Source organism: Arachis ipaensis, chromosome B4 (assembly GCF_059453495.1).
Source record: "Arachis ipaensis isolate K30076 ecotype BB chromosome B4, ASM5945349v1, whole genome shotgun sequence".
NCBI lineage: Eukaryota > Viridiplantae > Streptophyta > Magnoliopsida > Fabales > Fabaceae > Arachis > Arachis ipaensis.
Window position 1 is genome coordinate 142,400,147 of NC_142439.1, and position 15,152 is coordinate 142,415,298.

Sequence of the window (15,152 nt, forward strand, 5' to 3'; positions counted from 1 at the left end):
GGTACATGTAACAATTAACTGGTAACAATGGTTGTGTGGGTATAGCAGGTAATTTTAATACGGTTAAGTTGGCCTTAGAAACCTATGTGAAAAGTTAAAATACTATATTGTTCATTGATTGGCCTCATTGTTACTACTTTATTCCACATTTATCATGATATTAAACCTTTATTGATATAGACCTCATAATACCATGCTGTAATACTAAATTCATATGATATATAATTATAAATCATTTTTATATTAACTTATTATTAGCTATCATTGGTATATATTTTGAATTATGTAGCATCTTTTTTGTAGTCATTTAATCAGACTAATTTTAGCAACCTATTACTAAACACACCTCCACAAGGCCTGCTAACTTTCTTTTTAAAGATAATCCATAATATATTATATGTTTTTTAAATGATTCATAGCCAATAATTTTTTTTCTATAAAACCCAGGTATGGCAATTTATAAGGCCTAGTTGTTGTCCATGTCTACAAACCGTAGTTTAAAGTCCTTCTTAACCTTGGTTGTGAATATGTCATATACAAAATTTATAAAGTCCGGTATATGATAACTTGTTTTTGAGCCAAATATACTTTTCATATCAAGATGATGTTAGTGTAATCAATCAATTCTGTTTAGTTAAATCTAGGTAATGTATTTATTATTGATAATAGATAACCATTGTTAAATTAGTATTAGGGATATTAAATTACGGTGACATGTCTTAATGAATTTACAGAAAAATATGTATTCATTAATATATTGAGTTGAATATGTAAATCTGATTTCAACATTAAATTAAGTGTATATAAATGGGTACATATAGAAAGTTAACCATATGTACTACCTGCTACAACCATTACTACTACTTTAATATCAAAGATAAAAGGATAAAGAAACCTGTAAACCCTAAACCTTTTAAGTTGTTACAAAATTTAGAAGAGTGTATAACATTGATTAACAAACTAACATTGAAAACTCCTTCAAAATCAAAACGAACCCAATAGACGGTTATATTGAAACATAAGGGATCTAACTACATATATTCTACCCTATTGTCTAAATAACCAAACTAAACAAAATAAACTGCATTTAAAACTCAGCAAAATCATCTAAATTGATCAATAGAACTCTAAACCATGTATAGCCCATCTGAATGCATTGTAATTGTCTTCACGTTAACATGTTCCTGCCATGTGCGGTGAACCAAATGCTCCCTTCTTGATTCCATATATTTTAGCCTCGAAATCAGGAAGTCTGTTCGCACGGCATCATTTGCACTTCCTGACCCACCTCTGCACTCCATGACTGTTATTATGTCATTACCTACGAACAATGAAGGAGTGTATGGGATTCCAAGACCAGAAACTCTAATCATCCTCTCCCAGTGGATGTTGTGATCACCATTCCTTTTCATTTGCCAGACCAGGACTTGCCTGCTGAATGCAAGATTGCGGTATGAAATATACCCGACACCATCGTTGAAGTAAGTTAGTGAGTTGTAATCAGATGGCACATCTGGGGGGATCTTTGCCTCATGGAACATCTGGATACGGAGGTTGAACGTGACTATGTATGCTGGCTCAAAGAAATCAGCTCCCTGCCACCCAATCCAATAGACTATCCCGTTGTTCACTATATATTTGGGCCCAAGTTTCTGGACATCACTCTCAAACATACCGGAATGAGTCCATTCTCGTTCAAATGAAGTGTAAAGAGACCATGACATATTTCTTTGTCTAAATGCACGCTTGTAGACATGCACAATACGATACTCAATTTCGTCCTCCAAAAAACCAAACGCATATAGAGAAATGGCATGAGCGGAATGCTTGCTTGCTTCATCGGTTACGTACCGCCTCTTATCCGAGACTGGATTCCATATAAGAAGCCGAGAATTAAGGCCACCCAATGAGATCTTTATGCATATGATTCCGTTCTCAGACCCAATGACTGAATAGAAGCCATATTGGTTAGCATCCATTGGGATATTGAACTGAACCTGGCGACCCGATTGAATATAAGCTCGGACGAACCAAACAGAGTTGTAATCACCTGGGGGATAGCCAATGCCTACAATCACACTCTTGCTTCGATCTTTGTTTTCTTTATAATTTGCCTTCACGAACAAATTAGTACACAGCCTGAAATTCCAACCCTTGCTTAGGGTTCTGCACTGTCCAACTGTCTTAGGATCTGCCTTCACCATGATCTTCCAGATAAGATCCTCACTAAGGTGTGGAAGTTTTTTCATATTGGGTGGAGTGTCACTCATTCTAGCTATACAGTTTATTACAGAACCGCTAATGGCTCTTAGTGTTTTTGAGTATAAATTATGGTTCTTGTAACCTTTCTCACAACTCATGACATATATATGTTTTGAATGAGAATATCAATAGCCTATATTGATATTTAGAATGTGTCATGCAATGGCTAAGACAACAAACTGCAAAATAAGATATTTATATAAATATTTAAATAAAATTGTATTGACTCTATGCATACATTAGATGCATTGCTTTGTCATTACCTTAATAATGAGTACACCCAATATTGGTGATAAATAAATTAATTAGATGACGATCTTAGTTTGTTTGTTAATAAATACAGGCCAATTGCTTTATCATTCATGCAAATCTAATGACCATTGGATATTAGTGACATTAATGGGTAAAAGTATTTACCTACACGTTTTGTCCTTTGTGCACTCTTTGGGACACCTCATATACTTCTTTTAGAAACTGCTAAGGATGTATTGGAAGCAACACAGTAGTAACTAATTTTGTGTATGACTTGTGCCATGAGTCTTACATTTAATTAATCCATCAAGAAAACTTTAAAAAAAGTTCTCTATATTAATGCCATTTTTATCATTCTCTATATGTGTCGTTACCCTATGCATGTGTGATAATCATTTTGCATTATATGTTACTGCATCATAATTTAATGACCGTTGGATATTAGGCACATTAGCTAGTTAAGGTATTTAACTCTATGTTTTCTCTCTTGGGCACTATTTGGGCACGTAAACTCCTTCTATTAGAAACTGCTAAGGGTGTATTAGAAGTAGCACCTTAGAACCTACGTTTGTGAATAAGTTCTCCAATGAGTCTTGTATTTGGTTAATCAATCACGGAAACTCTAATCAAGTTCTTTCAATAGATTGGTGACCTGTTTTTCATTCTATGTGTCATTAGCGTATGTATGTGTCATACCCATTGTGTATTATATGTTATTGCATCATAATTGAATGACCATTGGATATTATTGGCATTTGCTAGTTAACATATTTAACTATAGATTTTGTCTTGTGCACACTCTTTGGGTCAGCTAAACTCTTTCTAGTAGAAACTTTAAAGGGTGTATTGAAAGCAACACGTAGAACCTATTTTTGTGTATAGCTACTCCAATGAGTCTTGCATTTGGTTAATCCATTAAGGAAACTTTAATCAAGTTCTTTCAATAGATTGGTGACATTTTATATAGGTGTCATAACCATTTTGCATTACATCTTACTACCTCGTAATATATTATTTCTGACAAGGTTCACCATTACTGGTTTTATCACTTGGTATGAGAAATAATTTTTTAGTGGAATATGTTTTATAATGTTAAGTCTTCTCATGTAACTGAAAGTCCGTATGTATTCTATGCCTTGTTAATCATGATCCAGAAATTATATTTATCTCTTAAAAGTATCTAAATGCAAAAATAGAGATCACACACCTCTTTATTCTTTTACAGTTGCACAAATAGAAATGACCACTATTTTGACTACATACCTCAAAAGGTATGATTTAAAAGGTACTACATTATCTTATGTTGCAATGTCCTACTTTATATTGAGTTTTTATTTGATTTAAATGCAATTTCGCCTTCTCTTTGTTAGTGAATTAATGCAAATCCTGGGAACATATCGACATTGCATTTTTTTTTATGGTGCTTATAGTTTTACTGGGTCAATGCACTAATTATGTTTCACACCATTAGTTTGCATAATTTTGTCTTGGACAAAGCCTATTTTCAAAAAAGGCAATGGCAGTCTTGTTTGAACAGAACCCCATGTAAACAAACATTGGGATAAAGACTATGCCAACACACTACATTCAACTCGTCTATTTAATTGAAATCTCTTTCAGAAAAAACAAAGCTTCATTTCAACCCTACTTCACTATTTTGAGCTTTAGTCACTTCGAAAAATCTTATGATCTGTCAACTTGATACCCGAGATTTAAGTGCAACATATCTGATCACCGTTGATTTAAAATGGTGAGGCTCTTGATGTGTGTCAAAATGAGCCACCCTATCTACTATTACCTTAACCATCATTTAAACTCACAGGATAGTCCAGGCTTTCTTTAATCGTTTCCCAAAGAAACCCACTTTGAACAAAGTCCTGCATTTCATTAAAACATCAAGGGAACTTTAATCATGTTCTTTCATAGTTGTAGACGGGTGACATTTTTATCATTGTATGCATATTTCCTTCTATATGTGTGATAGATATTTTGCTTTACCTGCAACCACATATAAATATAATTGAATCCAACTGTTGTCCACTTTCGAATTTACAGATAAGTGGTCTAAATCGGTAAACCATTCATGGTATTATCACTTGGTATAAGAAACAACCTTTACTTGGGATACAATTTAAAGATATATTAAAATTACTTATGGATCCATGTGAATTTTTGTGGGAGCAAGTGCCCATACTATCATTCTTAAAAAATGTTAGACAGTAAATGTGTGCATATATATGCCCCCATAAAAAAATTAGATTTGACCCCATGTTAAAATAATGAAACGATTTAATTAACTCGTGTGAAAGAAAATGATAAAATTTGGTATCACGCAATAATAAAACTTTAGATAGATAATTAAATAAGTTGTGTTAAAAGTTATATAATATCATTATATTTATTATTATTATAATTACTAATATTTAAATTCATATTATTTATTTCTTTACAAAATAAAACAATAATTACGTGAATGCCTATTAATATATCAGTATGGATATAGAATAAAAAAAAATCAACCATTATTTTTATATGATTTAAATGTATATGCTCTGATATGTTCACACTATGACTTTGCATGAATTTGGCTGACATTATCCCCTTCCTCAAGAAAGGCAATAAAGGTTTACTTGTTTTAATTTTATGGTGTGGATAAAGATTTTGTTTCTTCCTTCACTATGAATAAACTTCACCGAATAGTTCACATATTTCATTCATCGTTTCCCAAATAAAGTCACATTTAAAAACTTTTTGGAAGCTTGTTCCACACAACTCAATGTAGATATGTATTTGATCTTGTGATGCAATTTATCTGCTTTATATAGTTCTGATAAGGTTTTAACAGCTCGCTGCGTTACACTTTTATGGAATAAGTGACTTTTTTATCCAGCTCATCAATTATAATTTCTCACACCCTATGTTAGCTGACCTTTCCACGTTATTTAATACAGTTAGATGTGTAAATGACGCATATGACACATTGTTTCTTTGGTCTTTGTGAGCATTAGTAGTCTGAACCTATAACTGGCAAACTACATTAAGGATTGAGATACTGGTTTGTAAACTTAGCTAAAATTGTTAGCAGTGCATCTGTTTAAATCCAGCATACTTGCTGATTTTGCATTCATTTGAATATAACGTAGTCTCACGTCTATTTGATTACAATACTTCAATCACATGGACTAATTGGCTTTATCACATATTTACACTAATGACATCAAGCATAAGATATTAAAATGATAAGTTGATAAACAAATTCTCACCTTTGCATAAAAGTGTCACACTCTCTTATAAGTATACACTTATAAAAAATGCAACAGAGTGTTTGTAATGCCACTTTGTTAGTTACATATATCATGATTATAGTTTATAAAATTTGAAAGATAGGCCAATGCTAAATTGATTAGTTTAGCACTAATACTTTTGCATAGATGTACACACTTTCTTATAATTAGATACCTATCAAATTCTCCCTAGTTCTTTGCTTAATGGTTCTTTGGCAGCTACGAAACTACGATCACATGAATTATGTGTAATGTATAATACCTATATGTGGAGAGTTATTGTTATCTAGCTTGTTGGCTTGTCAAATTTAGAATGATTGGCATTGACTATTAATGAAAGTTGTTTGATAATGTACTTAAGGAGGTTTATGATTCAATTAATACCTCAGCTTTAATCAAGTATTGACCCTTTCCCTATATAAAATAGTGTCTGATTCTAGCATGACTTAGCGATAACCATTGCTATTGTATAAAGTATCCCTAATATTTCATATAATAAGACTTTTTTTTTATATTATTTAGCTAGTCTTTTTATTATGTAACTTAACACAACATAAATATATGAAATCACTATTAATGCCACGTCCTTAAAAATCCAGTGCCTGAGTTGTCATTACATACCATTAAAACATATAGTTCCTCTCTTAATCAATATCTCTATTGTTAAGACTCTAACTCCTCATTACTAATTTTAGTTACATATAAATAACCCTAATAAGACCATTATCAAAACATGGAGACAATAATAGCTAAGCAAAACACTGTTTATAGATATCTCTGAAATAAGTATTTCATAAAGCTCATTCATTATTATCATGAACTTGCATCTTCTGTCTCTTTCCACGATTGCGGGTAAGTTTGTTGGTTGAAAACCCCAGTTCTTCTTCATTCTCAATGTTGATGGGAATTTGTTGGTTTAAAACCATGGTAGCTGTTTTTGCTGGGGTTTTGCACTTGAGGCTTGTAACACTATCCTCCACAACATCCTGTCCCATGAAAAAAAAAAAAAACTGTCAATTTTCTGCAGATTTAACACAAAATAACTGGTTCTATAAAGTATATAGCACAAAAGTTACCACAGAATATTGAGAATCACTAAGATTGTTGATATTAACCATAGTTGCTGACAAATCCACCGAGTTACTGCACCCAGTATCCTACAACCATATTGGAGATATTCCTACTTAGATATTATAGCCATATAAACTGCTCAAAGTCTCAATATAATCAAGGAACCTACAAACTTTTAGCACATACAGTTACAGTAGAGAACGTTTTATTTGGCAGATGCATTTCAAAAATTGTATCATCCTCGCAGACCTTCATCACTGTATACACCTGGTCATATAGCTTGATGTTGGAGGATTTGACATTCACCTTAAAAAGCAGTTTTCTTTCTAAAAGGCTCTCAAGAGCTGCAGGGTATCCTTCAGCATAAAGTTCCTGAAATTAAATCACAAAAGTCTAAACTTATAGTTGATTTCATTGACATTTATATAGAGTACATGACATAATACTTGTTATAATTTACTATGAACCTCCTCATCCTTGATCTGTTCTGCTTGTCTACCACATAGTTGAACTGTTTCTCGATCCCATAGAAGCAGTGTTATGCTACCAGTGCCATCATAGGCCATCACCTCAACCTTAAACCTATTAGATAAATTGCACAACTTAGTAACTTGTAATAACATAGTCCATCCAAAACATATTGAAAATCTGAACACAAACCTTAGTGATGCACTTCCGTGAGTGTGGCCACACTTTCCACACTCGTATCTATTTCCAATTGGTGTTTCAACCTTCTTCGGACACTTCCTACATGATTTGTAAAACCAATCATCCTTGCCAGAATTGATTGCCACAACTGTTCCAGCAATCCACAAAGGGCCTTCCTGCAAATACATGAGGGTTTATGTAAATGCCATATTATGTAACATGGATTTAAATAGGTTTGGGGATGACCTGTGTAGAGTTTAGTGCTTCCTCTATTGTGTTCACCGTCACATCTCCCCGCTTAAGTTCATCTGCCCCAGAATGTGAGTTGTTTGTGTTGACTTGACTAATTCTGACCAAATTTGAGGGTGTAGCGGCAAGCCTCCTACGCGGCACAACGTAAGTATTTTTTTAATGCTTGGCTACTTCTGACCGTGAAAAGAACATTAATCTATAGAAATTGAAATGTGGATCAGACCTGTCACGGAAGTCGCGAACCTCATCGAGATCGGGATTGATGCGTAGCTTAGAAATGTCGAAATGACTCTGTACTGAGGTTTTCTCTGTTTTTTTATAAAGCTGATAATGAGAAAACTTCATACATACTTAATGTGTACATTGAATTTATATACTATAAGATAAAGGGTTTGGATTCATACCATTCCATCTACTCGGTCGGAAGAACTGCAGGACCACTATCAATGGCTCAACTCTTCCATCATCTAGGTATGGTAGTATTTGATCAACCATGTCCCCAAACAACACACACCCAATACGATAATTACTGCAAATCAGTGTGATTAAACAGGTTTAACCCTTATTATCATTATAACACAAGCTATATTGTGTCACTATAATTCAGGAACACAACTTACTCAAGATCTTCAACCAAAATAGCTAGACGCTTCGTTTCCTTCCCTTTGCTTGTGATGAGTTCCCTGGGATCTTCCTTTCCAACCACTTCACCCATAATATCTGCGATATCCAACTTATTGTTAGGTAGTTATGAGTTATACACTAAGCAAGTGAAAATGTATTCGCCTCACCTACTAATTGAGAGTCATCGATCCTGTCAGCATTTAACAACTCTGGAATTTGCGTTAATCGAAACGCTTGAAGTGGGAAAGTTGGATTCTCCACCAAGAGCACCACAGTTCGGTGAGAGAAGTTTAAGGTCCACCGATTCATAGTTGTCTTGGTTTTCTCCCTCTTGTCTACAACAATGAAATTTGACATTTTATACATCTTGAACTCAGCAAGGTTATCATTCCATCTACGTACCAACGCCTTAGGGACCGAAGCTTGGATCCTCCCTCCCTGTAAGATAGTAAAATATAGCTCAATTTGGAATGCATGTGTGAATGTATAAGATCATGCAGTTTATATTCAATCAATATTACTTGCCTGACTATCTTGAAGAACCATTTCAATGCTATTGATCTCTTTAAGATTGTACCGGCTAGGAGCTTCCCACAAACGAACAACATAGACCAAGAAGTTCCATGCAAGTTTTTTCGGACTGATGTCCATCAACATATCAAACGATTCAGCCATGGTTAGTTTGATAAACGGAAAACCACTACAATCAGCTAGCCTTTGACACTTTTTCAAACTGGAAGAAGTGATGTTTAGAAAGATAGAGGTATGAACATTAGATGCATGCTCCTTTATATAATGAAGTTTGAATCTCAAAGACATAAAATGCCTGTTTTTGCCACCCTAATAACTATTATTTTATATTCATTTCAAGATTTGATAATGACTATTATTTTTTATTCATTTCAGGTTCAATACATATGACACTACATATTTTGGTGTCGTCCACGTGTCAATCACTCGGCGCACCACTTGTCGATTGAACAATCAGCTACTACTCTACTATAATATATAGATAGATACATCTGTAACACTAATAACACAGAAATAACATAGGCAACTTTTTTTTTTTTAATGCCGGATATGAATATAAGAGAGCAAATACTAAAAGCCAAAGTTAGTTATCCATGTCTTTTCCTCAATAATTAGCTAAATAAAGCTTGATCTTAACAGATGGAACTATGGATATATCATGAATCACATCAATTTTAAAACTCTAATACTAAAACCAGGGGCGGAGCTAGAACATTTTTTTAAGGGGGTCAAAAATTTTTAAGGACCAAAAAATTATTAATGATTGATAATTTTGTAATGTATTTTTAAATGTTTTTAATTATTTTATAATAATGTTATAATGATTAAATATATTTATTATTTATTACATTTTTAATTGTTTTAATACATAACATGAATAATACTTGAATTTCTTACTTAAATTTTGTTGGAAAAAATTATTAGGAAAATATTCCCCAAAAAAAAAAAAGCAATATATTGTCCGAATTTAAACACTTCACACATATGATTATATACATTAGTTTTTATTGTGTTAGACCCTTATATTTGTTTAATAAATATAAGGATAAGGTTGTTTAGAGAGAAAAAAAAGTATAAGATAAATTTAATGTGTAAAGATACATATAAAAATTAACACTAAATATTTTCTATTCTTATTTTGAACTCTTAATTAAACATAAATAAACTATATTTTTTTTAGAAAAAAGAGGCTAAATTTTAAAATTATTCAGGACGGGTTCAAAATATAATTATTTACATGTATTTTTTATAGTTTAAATTTTTAAAATAAAAATTTTTTAACAACTTTTATTAACGTGGTGCATGCTAACTCTTTCCTTAATGTCGTACTTATTTGTTTCTTTTAACAACTAGCTAGAGATGAATATTGAATTATTGATGAATTGTGATTGTGAATTGTATAGGATCAACATAATTTGCATGGCTGCATGGTATAGAACTAATAACTATGTTAACTGAATTCTGGTAAATCAGTTTAACACCAAAACAGAATTTCTATTTTGTATGCTAAGTAACAGCTTTATCGATCTCTCTGCTATGCTTAATCTATGCTTGACTCCATTAACTATGGATTAATTATGTAAAAAGATAAGGGTTAATTTGAAGTTAATTATCTCTTTCCAATCAAATTTTTTATAGGTTTACATATATACGTGTTCGTCTGTAACGAACATATTATAAGACTGCGTTTATTTCTGAGAATAAAACAAGAAAAGACATTGAAAATAAGACATAAAAGAATAGAGATACAAAATTTTGTGTTCTTAAATTTTATTTGGTGAGAAACTAGAACAAATTATGAAAATTTAATTTATTTTCATTTTTTTTATTTAAAAAATTTGAGATGAAAAATATAATTATGAAAAATTAACAAAAATAATAAATGAAAAAATGAAAAATAATTTGTATCTTTTATTAGTGTCTCTGTATCTTTCCTGTATGTTAGGATGGACACAAAATATATTTATTCAGTGTCTTTAGACACAATATCTCTGTCCATATCTTCTTTGTCAAACACAATTTTGTATATCTGGATTTCTGTCTCAGTATCCTGTCTTTATAAATAAACGTAGCCTAAAAATAGAACAATATAATTATTCGTGTGCATTAACAACTTAAATTTTAAAAGAGATGATTTCATAAATTAATATTAAATTTCTATAATTAATAGACTTATACATAAATTAACCTTTAATTTAATTTAATGTTAGTATATAGAGTAGCTATAACTAATAGATGAATGAAGTAAATAAAGGAAAACAAAAAGATTAGTCAGGTAAAAGTTTGTTTTTTTTTTAATATTTTCCTTTCTATCTAGAAGCTTTGTTGCATTTAAATTTATTTGTCCAATCAAGGCAGCATCTTGATATTATATTAATTATAATAATTTTGAGTATTATTTGACTCATACCGACCGAGGATTTGCAATACAATGACACTTCGAAAAAAACCAAAAAGAGAAAAACTCAAACTCAAGCTTTCACTTCACTGCTGAAACCGGTCGAATGCATGTCTCAACAACGTTGCCGTCATTTTTATATTACACCTTTAATTTGTGTGAAAAGTGACAAAATTAGTTATGTAAATTATTGAAACTATAGATTTATGATTAGATATGCTATCTTATTGGAATTTAAATCTTTTATTATATATAAATTGAGATATACTTTAATTTATTGAGTTTGAATGGCACACATGAACTAATTAACTCAACTAGTTCTGTGAATTTTTTTTTTTTTTTAAATACTTGAGTTAAGTCAATAGTTTAGACTTTATGATCAAATTACACATAATATTCATCTATAAAAATTATTATTCCATATTTTGGTACAATTTATCCCGTATTTTTAACCCTATCTATATACACCCTTATATTATTAAGATGAACAAGATGACTGTTAGTAAAGATATAATTATTTATACATTTCTACTTGATCGCTTAATATCATAACATTAATGATATGATATTATAAGAATTTTTATAAAAAAAAATACTTTATGAAAATTACTTCATTTCAACTATTTTAAATTACACTAATATTCCAATACATCAAAATATGAAAGCTCTTTTCCCAATTATGCGTGGATGGATATACATATAGTTACACTAATATGCAAACAGAGGAATCATTTTGAAATTGTCGTATAGGTTTGGCTAAGCTTAATTATATATTATGCTTAGGTAGTTAGGTTCTGATGATTAAGCAAAAAGGAAAACAAAAAAACAAAAACAAACACACACACTTCCGGCCCCTCACTACCGAAAGATGAGTAAATTCAACTTATATGTAACTCTTTATTGATTTTATTTTACTTAATAATAAAGGTTACTTTTATTTGTAAGCTATACTAATTAATATTAACTAAGATTATATCAATCATATAATGTGTGCATAAAAAATTAATAGCTCAATCTATGCCTTGAAAGTATAAATTATTTTATATATAAATACATTATGATCGATTTAGTGTCTGATTTTTGTTATATATATAATGTTTTTGTATATCAATATACTATTTGTTTCATATTTTCAGTATTATGTATTTTAATATATATTCTATGAGTAATTGATTTTGAGTTGGATGTGGTGTCTTTTTATCTTATGCCAATGAGTTATAGCTCAAATGATATAGTCTCTCCATACTCATCTAAGAAGTTGCGGGTTCGAGTCTCCTATCTTTGGTTAAAAAAAATTGATTTAATAGTTGATTTTAATATACATATATAGCATGTCATTTGAATAATAATTGAGAGTTGTTTGAAAGGTAAGAGAGAGTAGTAGAAAAAAAATTTGTGTGTATTCAAATTATATTTTAAATGATACAATATAAAAAGATATTTATAGATATTAAAATTGATATAATAAATATTTAGATATACTAAATAATTTTAATGAATGCTAATTGATCTTAATATATTCTGACAAGAGGATTGTTACTTTCATTTTTAGTTCAAATGACAAATGTTAGACTTATGTTATAATAAAACGATTTAGCTAAAATTTCAATTATTTAAAGTTTAGAATTTTATGTTTGATGTTATACTAAAGAATTAATTTGGGAAAGAAATTTAAAGTGAGAAAATTTATAAAGTAATAAAATAAGAAGTTAATCACTATTAAATTTGTAATTTTTATCATATAGAAATTATATAACATTTATAGTTTAAGAGTATTGGAGATATAATTATTTATGTTATCTATTTCTAATAGTTTAAACTTTTGAAAAATAGTATCGTAATATGGTATTAGAATTTTGAAAAATCTAAAATTTGATCATTGATGAATCTAAAAAAAAATAGTATGAGATAAATAAAAAGAAAAAAATATATATACAAAAATCAATCAAACTCAAAAGAAGCTCTTACTTATAGAACGTATTAGAGATATAACAATTCATATTGACTCTTCCAATCTTAACAAAGGGTGATTAAACTCTCGTTGCTTTCTCACTTTAGATAAGTATGATCCATAAATTTGTACACAAAATTTTAATCAAAATATTTATTTAATTTTAAGGTTTATTTATCATGTGTCTTAAAAGTATATGTTAAGATTACAAAAAAAAAAGTTTTTATTAAAACGGTAATGTTAGGGAGACAAAAAAAAAGCACGAACTTGCTTTATTTAATATTTATTTATTGTCGTAACAATTAATAAATGCTAAATAAGACAATTTATGATTGTTTTTTACTGATTTTCTTTCGTTACCAAACATTTCTGTTATTGAAAATACAAAAATTTGAGTTTTAATGCATTTATTTTATATTTATTAAATAAAAATATTAAAAAATTTTACTAATAATAAGTTTATTATGTGTCTTTAGAACATATGTTAACTAAACCCTTAATTTTTTTAATTGAAGAATTATTGAAGGTCTTTATTAATTAGTCTTATGAAACTTTTTTACGTTATAATGTTATCTTATACAATTATTAACTTTTAATTAATATGGCTTCTAAAAATTAATTAACAGGTTAAAGAAATAAAATACATTCAATGAGGAGAGAGGCATTTGATTTAAATAGGGTTAATTAATAGTTTAATTAGTCTGTAAAAAATAAAATATTTTTTAAATTTATCTCTAAAGATTTTATCAATCAAATTGGTCATTTAAAAGATTATGAATTAATCATATTTTTCTTTCAGTTACTTCATTCACAATTTCTGTCAATGATTGATAATGTAAAATGTTAACTGATAACATACATGACATTATGACATTTAATATGTCTAATTAGACACTGATTAAATATGTTTATAAAAATTTATCAATTTAATCGTTAAGTCATATTGAAAATAGAGTTTATATAATTAAAAAAATGACTAAATTAATCATTTTTTATAAATATAAGTGGTTAATATTCAATAATTAGACATATTAGGTATTATGTATATTGTCAATTAACATTTTATAACATTAATCTTTGAAGAAAATTATTAATAGAGTAACTCGAAGACAAATATGATTAAATTTTAATCGTTGATGGACCAATTTATTTGAAAAATTTTTAAAAATAAATTTAAAAAATATTTTATATTTTGAGGAACTAATTTAACTATTAACTCATTTTTTTAAAATGTTAATAAAAAATTTAGAAGAATTTATTTGATATTTGAATATCGTGTGTTGTGTATTATAATTTATTTTAATTATATGTGTTACAATAAACTTAAAATTTGAAATTAAGGAATTGGACTTCTAATTTCAAAACAAATAATGTTATTATTACTCTTCGGATCAAACTGGTTTAAAGTGATGAAAAGAATAATACAATAAAAAAGTAAGTCTCATAATTTTTGAATCAAAATAGTGAAGTTCACACATAATAAACGTTGTGATGAATTAGATTATTTTTACACTTTATCACTTTATAATTGTATTAATTTTAGATAATTTCTTTTTCTTATTATTCAAGTTCAAATATATTTTTTCTTCAAAAGTGTCCTAGCTATAACATAGACCATTAACCGATAACAACCCAACGGGGATCAAAATAAAGTGTACAAAGTTTTAATTTCGTCCAAACATTATGTGAATTCATAAAAAAATATGTAAAACTATAATTATATTAAAAGTATACTTGGGAATCAATAAAAAAAATCAGCCAATTTCAGCCAATAAAATTTTTGTTAAACAAAGTCATTCACTTATTTTTTTTTTTTAGAATTTACTTTTTTATTCATTCTCTCTTTTTTCTTCCTATAACATCAAAATTTCACCTCTCA

At 29.3% G+C, this 15,152-nt stretch overlaps 2 protein-coding genes across 2 annotated transcripts; both read right to left on the reverse strand.

Annotated features, from left to right (window-relative positions):
• Positions 1 to 1,127: 1,127 nt before the first annotated feature.
• On the reverse strand, positions 1,128 to 2,270 carry LOC148569491 (uncharacterized). Its single transcript, XM_088485084.1, has one exon. It carries the CDS (start codon positions 2,268 to 2,270, stop codon positions 1,128 to 1,130), a length of 1,143 nt encoding a protein of 380 aa, XP_088341210.1.
• A 4,328-nt stretch (positions 2,271 to 6,598) lies between these two features.
• Positions 6,599 to 9,071, reverse strand: LOC107635329 (replication protein A 70 kDa DNA-binding subunit C-like). Its single transcript, XM_088485580.1, has 11 exons — positions 8,919 to 9,071; positions 8,561 to 8,831; positions 8,390 to 8,489; positions 8,174 to 8,298; positions 7,993 to 8,077; positions 7,764 to 7,899; positions 7,530 to 7,693; positions 7,337 to 7,451; positions 7,056 to 7,241; positions 6,875 to 6,955; positions 6,599 to 6,784 (listed from the first exon to the last, which is right to left on the reverse strand). The coding sequence occupies exons 1-11, from the start codon at positions 9,066 to 9,068 to the stop codon at positions 6,599 to 6,601; spliced, it is 1,599 nt and encodes a 532-aa protein (XP_088341706.1). The 5' UTR covers positions 9,069 to 9,071.
• Between the last annotated feature and the right edge of the window lie 6,081 nt (positions 9,072 to 15,152).

Bases quoted from the DNA above. Each gene is read 5' to 3' on its own strand.
- LOC148569491 (XM_088485084.1), bottom strand. From the start codon at position 2,270: ATGAGTGACACTCCACCCAATATGAAAAAACTTCCACACCTTAGTGAG.
- LOC107635329 (XM_088485580.1), bottom strand. From the start codon at position 9,068: ATGGCTGAATCGTTTGATATGTTGATGGACATCAGTCCGAAAAAACTT. The intron at 8,832-8,918 runs GCAAGTAATATT...ACTATCTTACAG, and splicing joins TGGTTCTTCAAGATAGTCAG to GGAGGGAGGATCCAAGCTTC. The intron at 6,956-7,055 runs GTATGTGCTAAA...ATATGGTTGTAG, and splicing joins AAACGTTCTCTACTGTAACT to GATACTGGGTGCAGTAACTC.